General features: G+C 39.6%; 1 protein-coding gene across 7 annotated transcripts in view; it reads left to right on the top strand.

Moving 5' to 3' along the window:
* The window catches only part of RAI14 (retinoic acid induced 14), an 87,307-nt gene that overhangs the window by 58,666 nt on the left and 13,423 nt on the right, over positions 1-15,218 (top strand). For all 7 annotated transcript variants that reach the window (XM_040579905.1, XM_040579906.1, XM_040579907.1 and 4 more), the window contains 4 exons: positions 9,051-9,139; positions 10,900-10,964; positions 13,532-13,589; positions 14,091-14,161. In XM_040579905.1, the coding sequence (XP_040435839.1) occupies positions 9,051-9,139; positions 10,900-10,964; positions 13,532-13,589; positions 14,091-14,161 (283 nt within the window). The remainder of the gene's footprint in view (positions 1-9,050; positions 9,140-10,899; positions 10,965-13,531; positions 13,590-14,090; positions 14,162-15,218) is intronic.

Raw genomic sequence — 15,218 nt, 5'->3', positions numbered from 1 at the left:
GAAGTTTGTCAGTTGCTTGGATCAGAGCATAACCAGGATGGCTGGAAGTTTTCATATGCCTGGCTTGAAACAGCTGCATTTCAGCTCTGATGGAGGCAGGACCTCTACTGCCCCACTTACGCGTGAGGAATGCCGTGGCTGCTCCTGGCTCTCATTTTACGTGAGCTGGCGGGGGAGCGCAGGGGTAGCATGTCTCTCATGGGTTGGGCCAGAACCAGGCTTTCTACGGCTGGAGGGGACAGGGCTAAGGCTGCAGTTGTTTTTCTGATTTATATCTACATAATGGGCTGCGGTTGTTTTACATGTTTTTCAAAGACTTAGGCAACCAAATGAGCTGTATGTGTAGATTTTAATTACAGCAACTAGTTAGTTTATTTTTTTAGCTTCGAAATGAGGTCTCAGACAATAGACTATGCTGGTGGCTGCTTATTTATTGGGCTTACATATATCACTGCATTTTCTGCTGGTGCTTTACAGATGCATTCTGTGTTAGGGAAGTACTAACTGCAAAATGTAGGAAAACTCTGAATTTGCCTTTTCCTGCATGCGTCTGTGTTCCAGTCCCTAGTCCTCTTCAGAAATGTGGACTTCTAATAGATTTAGTATTACATCTGTTCTGAAATGCAAAATAAAAATACATTGCCATAATTGTTTAAAGAGTCTATAAAAACAAATGTTAAGAGGTCATCTTAACCTCTAAGGTCTCTGAAGAATGTGTTACTAGTAGATTAATCACCGTAAGTACATATTATTGCACTTGGTTTGCAATTCCCCTCTGTAGTAAGAGAAGTTTACTTTATACAGTTTAATAAAAAAAAAATACAAATAGCTCTGCTTCAAATCTGAAGAGATGAAGTATTTTAAGAGGAAAAGGCACAGAAACTTCAAAAACAGCATATAACCTCAAGCTATGCTTTTGACGGTGTCCCTCATGTCGCACAAGGATACCCACGCGCTGTGGTTCTTGGAGCACTATATGCAGTTCTTAATCCTTGCTGGATTTTCATGCAACAAAAATATTTTCCTTAGATTAACTTTTACTCAGTTGTTCTCAGCCTTCCATCTTTTTCCTGGCCTCTTGTTATGCTAACATGATTTGGGATTTCCTTGCTCTAATTCCATGCCTTTTCAGGTACCGAGGTGGTTATTAGCATTTGGTGGCCCATAAGCAGCGATAGTAAGGGGGTCATGTGGGAGCATGAAGGTCAAGGCAGATACTAGGCGTTGCTCTTACTGTTGGTCTTAATTTTAACTTTGCACTCTATTCTTGCCTTGTAAGAGAGCTCAGGAGATGGCTAGCAGATTTTACATAGCTCAGGAAGAAAGTTATCTGGGCACATCCATGGTGTCCTTGGGGATTTCACCCTATGCTAAAGAGTGGCATATATGTTGAGAAGCTAACTGTGCACCCCTTTGGGTTTTAGATGTGGGATGTGTTTTTAAAGAAACTGGCAGAGGGAATCTTCCTTACTCCTCTGTCTTCCTCCATCCTTCTGAACTTGGCTTTAGAGGCATAGGCGACACTGCTGTCATTTCTAGGCTCTTTAAGCTTTTTGAGACTTTGTTTTTTGTTGTACTTTTGTCCATTTTACTACCCTACAACACAAAAAATAACAGTAGTATTTCAAAACTTCAGACTTTTTGTCAAGATCTAGGAGTGCACTGAAGCTTGCCCCTGGCAGAATCACTGTTGCAATTTGCTGACGTTAGTTACTGAGGGACTTAAAAAATGGACATTCTGCAGGAAACTTCACATGATAAATCTAAATTGTGAACACTTATGTTTACAATTAACAGTACATGGAAAAAAAAGTCTATGTGTTTCAGACTTGAAATGGAAGTTAGGGTTAATGTGGTAAGTGTTTGCCAAAGAAAACTGTGTATGAAAATGGAACTGCTGGAACACAACCTGAGAATGAAAAATATAAAGCTGCTGGGGATCCCAGAAGTCTCTCTGAAGAGCAACAGGGTAGATATTTTTGCTTAGTTTGAAGGCTAAAGTCAGGAGTCTGTAGCTTGCCAGCTCCTGTGTTGCATGATGCAATTGCTCCTTTCCTATTAAGAAAACAGCTGGTTGAGCAGGCTTGCCTTTTATTAATGTCCTGTACCTTGAGGTGTGTATGATTGAAACAAGACTTTTTGTGCTATAAGGGAAAGCCTGAAACTTTATATAAAAACTGCTTTTGAGGGTTTTTTGGTAGGTGTTTTTGTTTTGAGTATTTTTTGGAGGGTGGTGGGATGATTTTGGGGGTGGTGTTCTTTTTTCTTCTGTTTGTTTGGTTTTGTTGTTTTTAAAAACAAACAAACAAACAAAACTGTTCCAGAATATATGCTAACACAGAAGGGGCACATAGGGTTTTTTGGCGAAGGTTTTTGTGTGTATTGGGGGAGGGCAGATGCCATCTCATATTTAAATAGAAGATAGGAGAACATAGGTTGAGTGCACCCTTCTTTGCAGGGCTGGTGCTAAGGAGGGGAGAGGGGGAAGTCTCCCACAGCTCCTAGTAAATCCGTGTCTGCCTGTGTCAACTTTTTAAAATATTAACCTGCCTAAACTCCAGAAGATACTAGTATGAACTCATTGACTGAATGTCTTAAAGCTGGGAATACTTAACTTTGTCCATTTGTAATGGTGCAAGCTCTGGCTTGAAAACAAAATATACTTTATGTAACTGTTTTTTCTAAGCTGATTTTTGCAGTATTGTGGCTGCATGCATTTGTGTGACAGGATCACATTTATTACATTTACTCTTAAGAGGAGATGAAATGAGTGCAGTGCGAAGCTATGACTTTTATTTGTTTTAAAAAATAATAAAACCCTAAAGAACTAGTAAGTATTGATAGTGGTACCTGTAGATGTCTGATTTTTCCTTTAAGGCAGTCTGATTTGCCAAACATCTGGATGGTTCTTTCTTAATAAAATGTCTGGCTGTTCCTGAGATGTGTATTGTCTCAGATGAGTGACTATCTCTTAATGCAGCCAGGGAAAGATAAATATTCTGTGGCTTTCGCAGGGAAGCACTCATGGTTCAATCTTAGTTTTTAGGTTTACGGTGAAATTCTGTGTCTCATTTCTTCCTTTGCACTGACAGGGTGCATGCACCTGTGACTGTGTGATGAAACAGTAGGAGGCAACGTTGGTATTCAACTCGTGTTCCCTGTATCAGCTCACCAGCCACATAGGTACCTACTTACACATGCTGGAACAAGAACCAGGCATGTGCTGAGCTTGCTGGAACAGTTAGTTACTACTTTGCTGAAAGCCGCGTCTGGGTTGGCAGAGGAAGGCAGAAAACACCTCCAGTTTCAGGACCAGTTTCTGGAACTTCCCCAATCTTTAAATCTGAAGGTGATAATATTTCTTTGAATTAGATTCAGGATGTGCCAAAAATGTGTTTAAAAGACTTATTCTCATCATTGTTTTTACAGGAATAAAATCTCAAGCCATTCACAGAAAAGTAAACCGTATTATTTTGTAATTACTGGGCATGATGCTACATGGGAGGGGAGGCCACACTGGATTTCTTCCTGAGTGACAGTGGGCACTTCCTTCACACACAGAATGTGCTGCTGTAGTGGTACTCACGGCCCTTTCTCCTCCAATTCAGGTCTCAGGCACTCTAGCACTTGTGCCACTCAACGTGTGCTGGAAAACATTCAAAAGCCAGATACTATCTAATGTATTTATTTTTGCTGTTGTTGAAGGGGGAACTGAGGCTTTGAGGGTTAACAGACACTGTAAGCTAGATGTAAAGCTAAAGTGTAAAAGCTGAAGTCAGTGCAGAAGATCAGCCAGGTTATCAATGGGTCTCTTTCTGACTGTGATAGCTGGCAAAATTGCTTGTCTGTCAGATCTGGTAGCAGCAAAATTTGAATGTCTTGTTTATATATATATTAGTCGGCATTACAAAGGCCCCGAGCAGTTCTGTGTCTTTATTTTATCCATCTTGTTTGTTTGTGTCAGGATATTGGATGGTAAACTATAAATCATCAAGCTGTTGGCAGACAAATCAGACTTTTTAAAAGGCAACAAAGAGTTGATGTACATTAGAAAATGAAGAAGAGTGATCTGCCTTGAGGAGGGATGTTTTCACTCAAACCTTGACAGTGAGTGTATGTCGGTTCATAGTGTCTATTTCAAACATTCTTGCACTTGAGATATTTTCAGAGCACTCAGATTAAAATGGCAGAGAACAATAGTATTATATGCTTGTATGTAAGTTTGACTTTGTTTCATGTTAGTCATAATAGAAAACAGCAAATAGAATATTCACTTAGCATCTGTAATTCAGCCATGTTCCTTACTCGCTTTGGATTTTGGTAAGTAATTTGTTGGACTGCTTACAGGCCCCGGAGAAAGTCTGCTAATTCCACCCCAGAAAAACTTCTGGAGCGTGACCTTGCCAAACAGAGATGGAACCCCTTGGTTGGTTGTTAATTTTTCTGTTATGGTTTTGGGTTTTTTTTCACATATGAAAATTTCCTGGTTGGAAGGTTACTGTCTGAAATTAAGACTTCATATTTATTTTTTCTTATTTTATCATGTTCCACTCTACTTTTGTGGTATTTTCCGTAGATACATGGACCACCCAGTTGTTTTAAGCCAGCTGTCAAAATAACTTGCAGTAAGAGGATTGTGCTCAGTTTTGCAGGATGTAGCTGTACAAATGGTTAATGTGTATCCAGAGAGCCTGGATATGGCAGACCCATGTCTTAAAACTAACACCACCTTAGAAGGCTCAATTAGCTCAGTTAGCTCTATTTTTACAAGTCTAATCTCTAAATGTGGATGGATTTTGTAAATTATTTGTAAAGAAATGTTTTACGTGAGCTAACTAGTAAAAATCACAGCCTTTTTCTGTTTGAGTTAGACTGTCCGGCATTTAAATAATTTCTGGAAATGCTCATTCTCACCTTTTTAGCAAAGACTGGCTTTACCTGAACTCTTGTGCTCAGTCTGTCAGACATTGATCAAATAAGTCTCCATTCCCTTGCTACCTTGACTTTATAACCAAAATGTGGTCCTTTGTCCTGAATAAGGAATGGGCTAGTTTAGGACAGTTGTAAGTGCTTTCTTCTATCTGTAACAAATCTGCTATTTAAAACTAACACAGGAAAGTCATACGCAACTGTCCACTCTGTTCAGTCACCAAGCATTCATAAAAAGCGTCACGCTCTCTGTGTATTTTAAAATGTTATTTGAGTAACGTTGCTAGTCAGGAAATTTTAGGTCCTGACAGGACTTGGAGGTGGTGGTCTTGTAGCTGTTCTCCAGTTGACCCTGAATCTGATTAAATGTTGCTGTGTATTCACTCTTATTCTCAAGGCTTGTTTACTCCAGCTTTGTGTTCCTCCCAAATAGCATAAATTTTTACTTTATCTTGTTAAGGGCTGAGTAGTTACGAGATGTGTACATTCCCAGTAGAAAAAAGCAGTGTCAACCAATTGATCTTTATCAGCTGCTGCAGAAGTGGGTCTTGAATACTGATTTGCTTCATTTCTGGATCCAATGAGAAAACCACTGGGAAGGGTAGCTGCTCCTCTGCTGCACTGAAAGGTCTGGAAACAACAATAAAAGACCATTCTGCCCCTCAGGAAGAATAGAAATGTTTTACAGCAATAAAAGAAATCCATCTCAAGTGAGTGCCAGGGGGGGTGTCAAGTGAGGCTCTATGTGGCACTCAGGACGGTAGGGAATGTGCTGATGTTTGGTTTAGTATTAGGCAGTCCTGCAAGGAGCAGGGACTTGGTGATGCTTATGGGTCCCTTCCAACCTGAGATCTTCTGTGATTCTGTGTAATGAGATTTTAGGCTGAATGAGAATCTAACTCTCACTGTGGCCCTTTCTCCCAAGTCAAGCATTACATGTTTGTTTTTGTTTGCCTAAGTCATTGCACAACCAGGAAGCGGGAGGATAAGTTGTTTGCTTTCATATGAAGGGAAGTTTATTCGTGAAAGATGGAAGTAAAATGCACCACTGCATCAGGCTTCCAGATGATGAGAACTCCGGTGTTTGGAAACCTTCAGCTTTTGCCTCAAATATTTTAGGAAATTTTATGTAGCTTGTAAAGAATTATTCTGTACTGAAATGAATTTCTATAGGCTTCTTTGTTTCAAGAGCCTTCTTTACTATATAGGACCCCTCAGTATCTATTACTAAAGTGTTCAGGTTTTGCTTGGGGTTTTCTGGTGGTTTTTTTTCTTGGTTTTGTTTGTTGGTTTGGTGTTGGGTTTTTTGTTTTTTGTTTTTATTTTGGTTGTGGGAGGTTTTGTGTTTGTTTTTTTTTTAAGCAGGGGCTATTAACTTTAAAACCAGTTAGAATTACTTGTCAAAGAGAAGGTTTTGCCCAGCGCTCTGTAAACACTCTGACTTCAATATGACTGTGATAGGTTCATCCCAGTCTAGAGTTATTTCCTCTGTCTTGAGCGGGGTTGATTTCCTGGTAAATCAGTTCAGTCTACTAAACCAGGAGCTAACTAACCATGTCCCCCATTCCCCTCACAACTGCTTTTAGATGATTAAGAGAAAAGGTCTCACTGCAGGGTTCTGTGAGGGATGGTAGCAGTACAAGGACATAGGGAGGGAAGGGAGCTGTAGCAGCCCAGCGCTGTTAGGCTTAGGTCACTATATAAATGAGTGAGAGTTAAAATTTATCATCCTCTCTTTTCATGGGACTCTCCACATAGCTTCTATATTTTTGTTCTCATTAGGTCTTTACATCCTTCATACATGTTCTCTAATCTTTCACACCACCTATACTGCTTAAGATGATGTCTATTTCATCACATCAATTTGGGAGAAAAAATATTTTTAATCAGGCCTTTCTTGAAAATATTTTTGGATGCATGAAACAAAGCATCTGTGTGTGTGACAACTTGTTGAGAACTGCCATGGGAATTGTTTGCCTTGGTGGGAATGATGTGTTCATAGATCCATAGCCTGAAAGGGGTTAAGTTTTGCTTCTTTCTGTTACTTCCTTTGTAGTCTGATTTTACTTAAATAAAACTTCTTTTGCACTTGCATATTCATGATGCATTTGGCACCATCCTACATGGTCTGTCCATAAAACCTCAGTGTCCCAGATTTAGGCAAGTTATTATTATTCAGGTATTTATTGTTCTTACGAATGTTGTTAAATGTAAGTGAGCCAAGTGCATTCTTCACAGCCTTCCTAATATTTAAGTGACTTTGATTGTATTGTGTGTCTACACAAATGTATCTGAACGCACTTCAGTATTCACTGGTATGTTGTGCCAGCTAAATTAGAGGTGTTGGAATTTGTCAGATTCCTTTTGTGTCCCTCCCCCAACCATTTTTCCAGAGCCTGAGAAACCTATTCTTCTGAAGAAGAATGTTTACACAACTTTGCATTGGTCACCAAGTACATGAAGCTTTGATTCTGAAGGACTAGAGAACAGCCAAGCAGCAGTGCTTTTTATGCTCTTGGCAGTGTTAACTCTTCAGTTTATTTATGGTAGTAGTAAGCATAAGGATGAGCACACAGGATATTTTTATATTTGCAGAGGATGGTTCAAAGCTAAAGTACTGCTTGTCTGCCATTTGCAATCAGTAGCAGCCAGTGTGGAAGGACTCCCTGTAGGAAGTGAGGTAGTTGCTGTAGTTGATAGAGGACTCTGTTCCAGGAGCTGTCTTGTTTGGATTAATTCTCTGTCTGTTGCCAGATCTTGTCTGTAGGTCTTTTTCTTTGTTGAGTTTTCAAGAAGGCTGCAAAGAAGCTACAGCTTTCAGAAACACAGCATTGCAGTTCACATGCTGTGTGCCAGAAATATGTTTCATTTCTGCCCCTTATTTCCAGTATCCCTGGTTTGCAGGCTGACCTTTCAGTGAAGCAGTTGTTCAAAATGTGAATTCTTAAATACAGTAGTTGGTGTGGCTACATTGTTTGGACATTCCCTTTAGATTCCAGCAGAAAATCCCCTGAACACAGCTATGCATGATGTTAAAAATTAACACCGCCTTTAAAAGATACTGGAAAATATTCTGGGAGCACTGGCTTTTTTAGTTTGGGGCATGCTGATGGATATGTCAAATATTTAATAGTAATTGGAAGTGTTTTGTCTTGAAGTTTTTTTTTACATTACTCCCACTAGAAAACAGCTCTCTATATCATGCTGATTGGTGGGATCCGTGAGGAAGCAGTATGTCTGCTTGTACTGTGCCTGTATCTTCAGGCTTGCAGATGTTGGCATGCTATGCATCAGCAGGATATAAACTGTTTTCAGAAGCTTTTCCTTCATTTTTGCTTCCCAGCAAAATTAAGTCAGCAGCATATATATAGGACTGCTTCTGTGAATCTTGAGACGCCAAGGGTGTCAAATGTGAACCTTCAACTGTAAAAAGGCTTGAATTCAATATAACTTCTTTGGTTTGTTTTGTAATTATATCTTTGGTAATTGATACTCTTAAGTTTGTCCTGCCATGGTGTGGTTGGTAACCTCTGCAGTTTCCCACTGTTCAAACAAGCAGGTGCTTGAGTTGAAAAGCAAAACTTGTTCCAGAGCTTGACAACCCTTTCAGTGAAGAAATTTTTCCTAATATCCAATCTAAACCTGTCCTAGCACAGCTTAAAGCCATTTCTTGTTGTCCTATTACTTGTTACTCGAGAAAAGAGACCAACACCCCCCTCACTACAACCTCCTTTCAGGCAGCTCCAGAGAGCAATAAGGTCCCCCCTGAGCCTCCTTTTCTACAGACTAAACGACCCCAGTTCCTCCAGGTGATCCTTGTAACTAGAGCCTTCACCAGCTTCACTGCCCTTCTTTGGACCTGCTCCAGCACCTCAATGTCTTTCTTGTAGTGAGGGACCCAAAACTGAACACAGCATTTGAGGTGTGGCATAGAAGTATGACTACAAAAAAATTTTTGATGTGCCTTCTCACTTTCAGAGCTATTGTGTTCTTGGGAGGCAGTGGAAGGATGCCAAAAGATCTAAGGACAGGGAGGGGAGAACTTGCCAGTACTTGGTTTGTGAATAAAGAGAAATGAGGTTTTAATAAAAGGAAAGTGACATGTAAATGCTTTCTTCCAGTTTTCACCTGGCAGCAACGAAAGGGCATGCAGAGTGCCTCAGGATTATGGTGACACATGGTGCAGATGTGGCAGCCCAGGATGGTGCAGGTATGCCTCTGTGAACCTACACATACAGCATAGTACACTCAGTTTGCCTATATAGTTCTTGATGTGCGCAGTGCAACTACAGATTTGACAACACTGCTTTTCCCCATGCATCGTGTGTAGGAAAAGCAGTTGTAACATTTGCAGGTTTAGGCGTACTTGTTTTTCTGCACATAAGATTCAGATCCTAGAGCCCTTAAAAACTTTTGCCCTAATACTGTAAATGTCAGCATTTATAGTGGAATCCAGATGTGAAATAGCTGTTAAATTTTTATCTTATTTATTTTTAAATTAAAAAAAAAAAATCCCACTCCACCAACTCTTTCTGTTAACCTCATTTGAGGCTTTTTATAGGTTAAATCAAGGTCTTTGGTGTTGCTTTTATGTGTATCAAAGCTATTAACCCCATTAATTGTACAGGAGTTGCAGTAAGACATTTCCTCAGGGTTATGACATAGTGCAAAGAGCTGATACAGGCCAAAACAGAGCTGAGAGCTATTAAGTATGTTGTTTCACCCCTCAAAAGTCCTGTACCTTAATTACTACTCCACTAGAAGAATGATGGGAGCTGAATTCGCAACTGCCAAAATCTTCTTAATAGATTTCAGTTGACATGTCTCTGGAATCCATGCCTAGCATTTTCTCTGGCTGGCTAGAGTTGCCTGAGTAAGGTGTCAGCATTCTGTCTCTTCAGTAATGATCTATAAATGTTAGTCTCACGGGTTCTGTTTTGGCCACCAATTGCAGCCTGAAGGAATTTCTGTCATACATGGAAATTATTTGCCTCTATAAGGAAACGTCTGTGATAGTGGAAGAAGTGTTCAGATTATACATAATGATAAGAGAATATATGTACCTGTTACAGACTATTATTCAGAATTCATACTTCATCTTGCCTCAGGATTTATTAGTTATTTGGATAATAAGAGGTTGCCTGCTGTCACCTGAGAGTGTTGACCCAGTATGCATTAGGGAAAGCCTTGTCTGTAATAGTCACATTATTTACAGTGGGATTCTACTGTCACAAGTGCCTCTGTCTATATTGGGTACTATATCTTGGCTCCTTTTCATAGTTACATGGATAATTTATTCTTTTGCTATCTTGCTTCTTTAATTTTTCAAATGCTCTGTAGGATGAAACTAGAGGAGAGACTGCAGTCTTTCATCATAAATCTATAATCAGTAAATCACTGTATTGCAAAGATAAATATGAGCTCACAGTTGCCAAATAAATTAACAGAAAAGGGAATCTACAAGATGCAAACCGAAGCCAGCCTGTGTTCTGAGTCCTCTTCTATGAGCACTCCGCGGCTGATACAGATTCGACGTAGGGGTTTGTCGGGGCTGGTTTTGCTCTTGGTGCTGGGCTCCTTTTACATTGCCAAGTGGGAGAAGTCATGAAGACACTTGGCAGACACCTCTCTGCAAGGGAGGCTGAGTAATACAGGCAAATTGTTTTTTAAGAAATAAAACATAACTGCACAATCTGAGACTTACTTCTGCCAAGGTATAGTCTGATACCATGTTTGTGTCATTCCTTTATATGAAGCTAGACATTAAGATTGTTGTATTAACTGCTTGAACAACTGTCTGTTGTGAATACATGCTGCTTGATGTAGGTATTTATTTTATATCCTCTCTCTACTTTTCATGTGTCATGATAGCAACAAGATGGATAATTCAAAATTCTGCTTTTGTCATAGAAGTGTTTATTCCTATGCTTTGACATGATTGAATAATTTGCGTTGGTTTCATTCATCTAGGGCACAGTGCTTTACATCTTGCAGCAAAGAACAGCCACCCTGATTGCATTAAGAGATTACTTCAGGTAAAGTAACAAATTGATTTTGATTTTTTAAGTTTTCCTTGTTGTTTCTCTAGATTGGTTCCACCAGATATGGACACGTTTCCTGCTAATAATCTGCATCACACTCCTATACTGTTGTCCTGTGTCCTTGCAATCAAGAGGGGTGCTTGAGTTTAAAGACCTTTAGGCACTGTGAATGGATGATAAAAAAACAATGTGGTGTCTTCCCTGAGTGGTCCACAATTAGCAATTTTCAATGTGCAGCCGATCTGACATAGCAGGGTTGGGTTTCAAGCAGGTTGCAGCTTCTGTCTACCTTCCTGTGTCTTGTCTGTGTGGTTGGATGGCTTGGAAGTAGATGGGTTCAGAGGTACTGGGAAAAGGGTCTTTCACTTCTTGGGGGGCTGGGAGGTTGGTACTGTTCCTCTGGAATACTTTCTGTCTGGTGATGACCATAGAAATGTCTGTCCTTTTTAAAGTCAATGGGAGAAGAAACCAAAGTAGTTTAGATGCTAAAATATGGAAATACCTGAGTCCTTGATGAAATGGGGTAAAGGACAGTGAGGGGTTAAAGGGAGCAGAATGGGGAAGGAAGATGAGAAACTTAAGATTCTCTTGGTATTGAGGCTGAAGATGTTCATTGGTGAGGAGAAACGTAGTCTATCTCAGCTCCATTTCAGAAAGCCAGGTGAGTTTTGGTGGAGGCAATCAGAGGAATGGGACAGATTTTTAGGAGTTTGGAGTTATCATTAAGACTGAGGCTCATACTACTGATGAGATAATGAAATAATGACTAATTCTGCTCAAGCACAGTGGTGCAGAGAGAGAATGGATCTCGTATCCCAGCCTCTAAATTGCTTTTCCCTGGTTACCTCAGGCTCTCCAATTGTCCTGTGACTGACCCCTGTCAATGTCTCTGACAGTACTGGGTCCAGTCCCCATGCTTGTTGCAAGCTGACTTGTTTCTCCACTCCTGGCAAGGGTTGTCTTTAACCACTGAGCCTCCCCTCTTCAGGATTTCTTTGTGAATATCTACGACTTCTAATGCAAACCCATTTACAGCATAAACGGTGACATCAAGCTGTCACTGATGGTATCACATGCAGCAGCATGATCAACTGCAACTAGATGTGTGTTTAATACCAAATATCTGCTGTCCCTTCACTTACTAGATACAACCACAGAGCGCTTTTGGTGATATTTTCCTAATTTTATTGCAATATGCAAATTTCTAAATATGTTTGTTAGTGCAAATACACTGTTATTATTCTCCAGTAATTCATGTTCTTTGGATTGCTTTCTTGGTGATACAAACTGTACATGTGAAGAATGTCTAATCTTGACATGCTAGAGTTGAATTAAAACAGGCTAAATATTTTATACAGGCAGAATCTTGATGTTTCTGTTACAGAATGTGGTAATCTATGTGAACCTGTTTTCCTAGAAAATTGTAGAAGTGTTGGAGGCAGTGCTACGTTTGAAAGGCAAAAGCTCTAATGTTTGGTTTTTAGAAGCCAAATATTTCAGGGTCTCATCTGCTCATGTCCAAAGAAGGGCAGTGAAGCTGGTGAAGGCTCTAGAGCACAAGTCTTACGAGGATCACCTGAAGGAACTGGGGTCGTTTAGTCTGTAGAAAAGGAGGCTCAGGGGGGACCTTATTGCTCTCTGGAGCTGCCTGAAAGGAGGTTGTAGTGAGGGGGGTGTTGGTCTCTTTTCTCGAGTAACAAGTGGTAGGATAAGAGGAAATGGCTTTAAGTTGTGCCAGACAGGTTTAGATCGGATATTAGGAAAAGTTTCTTCACTGAAAGGGTTGTCAGGCGTGGTTGAGTCAACATCCCTGGAAGTGTACGACATTTAGGGACATGGTTTAGTGGTGGGGTGCACTTGGCAGTGCTAGGTTAACAGTTGGATTTAGAGATCTTGAAGGCCTTTTTCCAACTTAAATGATTATATGATTCTTTCTTTGATGTTAACTAAAGCTAAAATTTTCTGTAACCAAAACCAAGTCTTGATAAATATTTGAATTTTACTTTTTTTTTTTTTTTTTTTTTTAGTTTTTAGTTTTTATAATTTATTACTTTGAAGTCTAGATTGATCAGTAGTAATGGGTGGCTTATAATACCACAAAACATAACTGGATTGATAATGCTTAAGTTTTTACAAATGCAAATGAAGCCTTATTGCCTTCAACAGAAATCATGCAAGACTAATTGCCTTAGGACGTGGTTGCTTTAGCTCTTCTGTAATGTAAGAAAAATCATGAAGCTTTTCTGAGGCAAAAAAGAGCATTTCTTTCCTTTTTTTTTTTCTTTCCTAATTTAAATTGTTCTAAAACTATAACATTTTTTAGGGCTATCTCTTTCACCGTAAGTATTTCCTATGGCTTCAATGTAAGCTGGTACCAAGAAAGGAGAGACCAGACTGACAAAGAGAGGGAAACTGTGCCTTTCTTCAATATTCTTTTCTGGAGCAGCTTATAAAACTTTTTCAAACATGTTCAGTACCCTGTCTTTAGCATCAAACATATGTTTTGTTTTCTTGGTGTTTCTCTAATTGCTTTTTTCCCTTTTCCTTGGTGAACTGTGCAGAGTAAATGTCCAACAGACAGCACTGACAATTCTGGGAAAACAGCTTTACATTATGCAGGTAACTTCTTTGTTGAAAGCTTCTACTATCTCTTTTGTCATGCTTGATATTCCTAGTTCTTCAGCCTCATGGAGCTTTTTAGGTTCTAATTACATAAATGTAATGACTGCATCTGGTGATTTGCAAATTTCAGGTGTTTTTTTAGATAAATACTGTGACTACCGAATTTCAGATAATTACTGTTAAGAAGCCTAACTTACAAGTGCAGAGCAGTAGGAATATTTAAGATTAGGTTGATTTTGATTTGAGGCTAAAGATTATATCTTCTCATGCTAATTTCAGCCATGAATATTGGTTGTATTTCTGCATGCAGCTTGCTGTTCATCCTTTTAATGTTTCTCTCCTTCCTTCTTAAAACAGAGAAATAGAGTTTCATTTGTTTTTTCTTGGACCCCACTGTAATGCTGCAGTATTGCTAGTGAAAACACAGAACACAAATTTTGAAAATGGGGTTTAATGGACTTTCATGCTTGTTGGTTGGTTGGTTTGTTTGTTTTTTAGCTGTGTGTGGTTGTCTTCAGGCAGTTCAGCTTCTGTGTGAACACAAATGTCCCATTAACATCAAAGATTTGGTACGTACCACTTCTGTTTCTGTACTTCAGATACTTCAGGGCTTTTACCATCCTCCTCTCCAATCTATCTCAGGTGTAGCAGTTCAAAGCAATACTAGGCTTATATTTGTCTTGGATTTCTCTGGTGGAGGAGGTTCCTTTTGCAGCTTGCCATAGCAGAGGTGGGGAAGTACTTCACAATCTAATACAGTAGTGGCAGGATTTACTGCTGGTTAAATTGAGGCAGGCATTGATACAAGTAGGTAGAATCAGTTCTGATACATGCAAAACATGATTAAAAGTCTTTCCATTGACTCCAGTAGGCTTTGGAAAAGGCCCATGATGTGACAGAGTGCTGTGGCATGCTCACAAAGCCCAACCAGAGTATGATAAGCCTGAGGAGAAAAATTGTATTTCGTGTAGTCTAAAGGCTCAGGGACACTACATTCACTGTTAGGACATGTCTACAACCAGCCAGGTCTATTTTGGGGAATGATGATATGTAGAATCTGATGATAAAGGCAGGGGACCTGACCGAAATGAGGCACAAAAGAAAAAGAAAAAAAAACCCCAAAAGTCATGAAAGTATTTTGTTTGTTTGTTTGTTTTTGACTTGGATCTATCTCCTCCTTATCTGGTCCTTCTAATAAAAAAATCTCGTTAAAAGGTTAGACCAAAAATTTCAGCAGATGCATTTTAAAGGTAGAAAAGGTTTGTTTAGTCTTAAGAAGAGATGTCTTCAGCTACATCATAGTTGATCATAGAGAAAAAGGAGCCAGACCAGCCTCAGAGGTACATGACAAAATGTTAAGCAGTGGTCAGAATTTGGCCAGTGGACCTAATTGGGAAATTCTAGTTAGGTACTAGGAAAAATAATCTCACCGTGAAAGTAGTCAAACACTGGAACCCAGAGACAGCATGGTGTCTCTGCCTTTGGAGATACTTAAAACTTGGCTGGACAACTCTCTGAGCAATGTACTGTGACTTAAAGTTTGCCTGGCTTTGGATTGAGAGCAAAGAGGGAGAAATCCCAGATGACCTTTAAGGGTGTCTTTCAACTAAGTTATTCTGTGATTGT

The sequence above is a fragment of the Falco naumanni genome, chromosome Z (assembly GCF_017639655.2).
Source record: "Falco naumanni isolate bFalNau1 chromosome Z, bFalNau1.pat, whole genome shotgun sequence".
Classification (NCBI taxonomy): domain Eukaryota; kingdom Metazoa; phylum Chordata; class Aves; order Falconiformes; family Falconidae; genus Falco; species Falco naumanni.
Note: the sequence above shows the minus strand (reverse complement) of the source record. Positions and strands in the feature narration are given on the sequence as shown.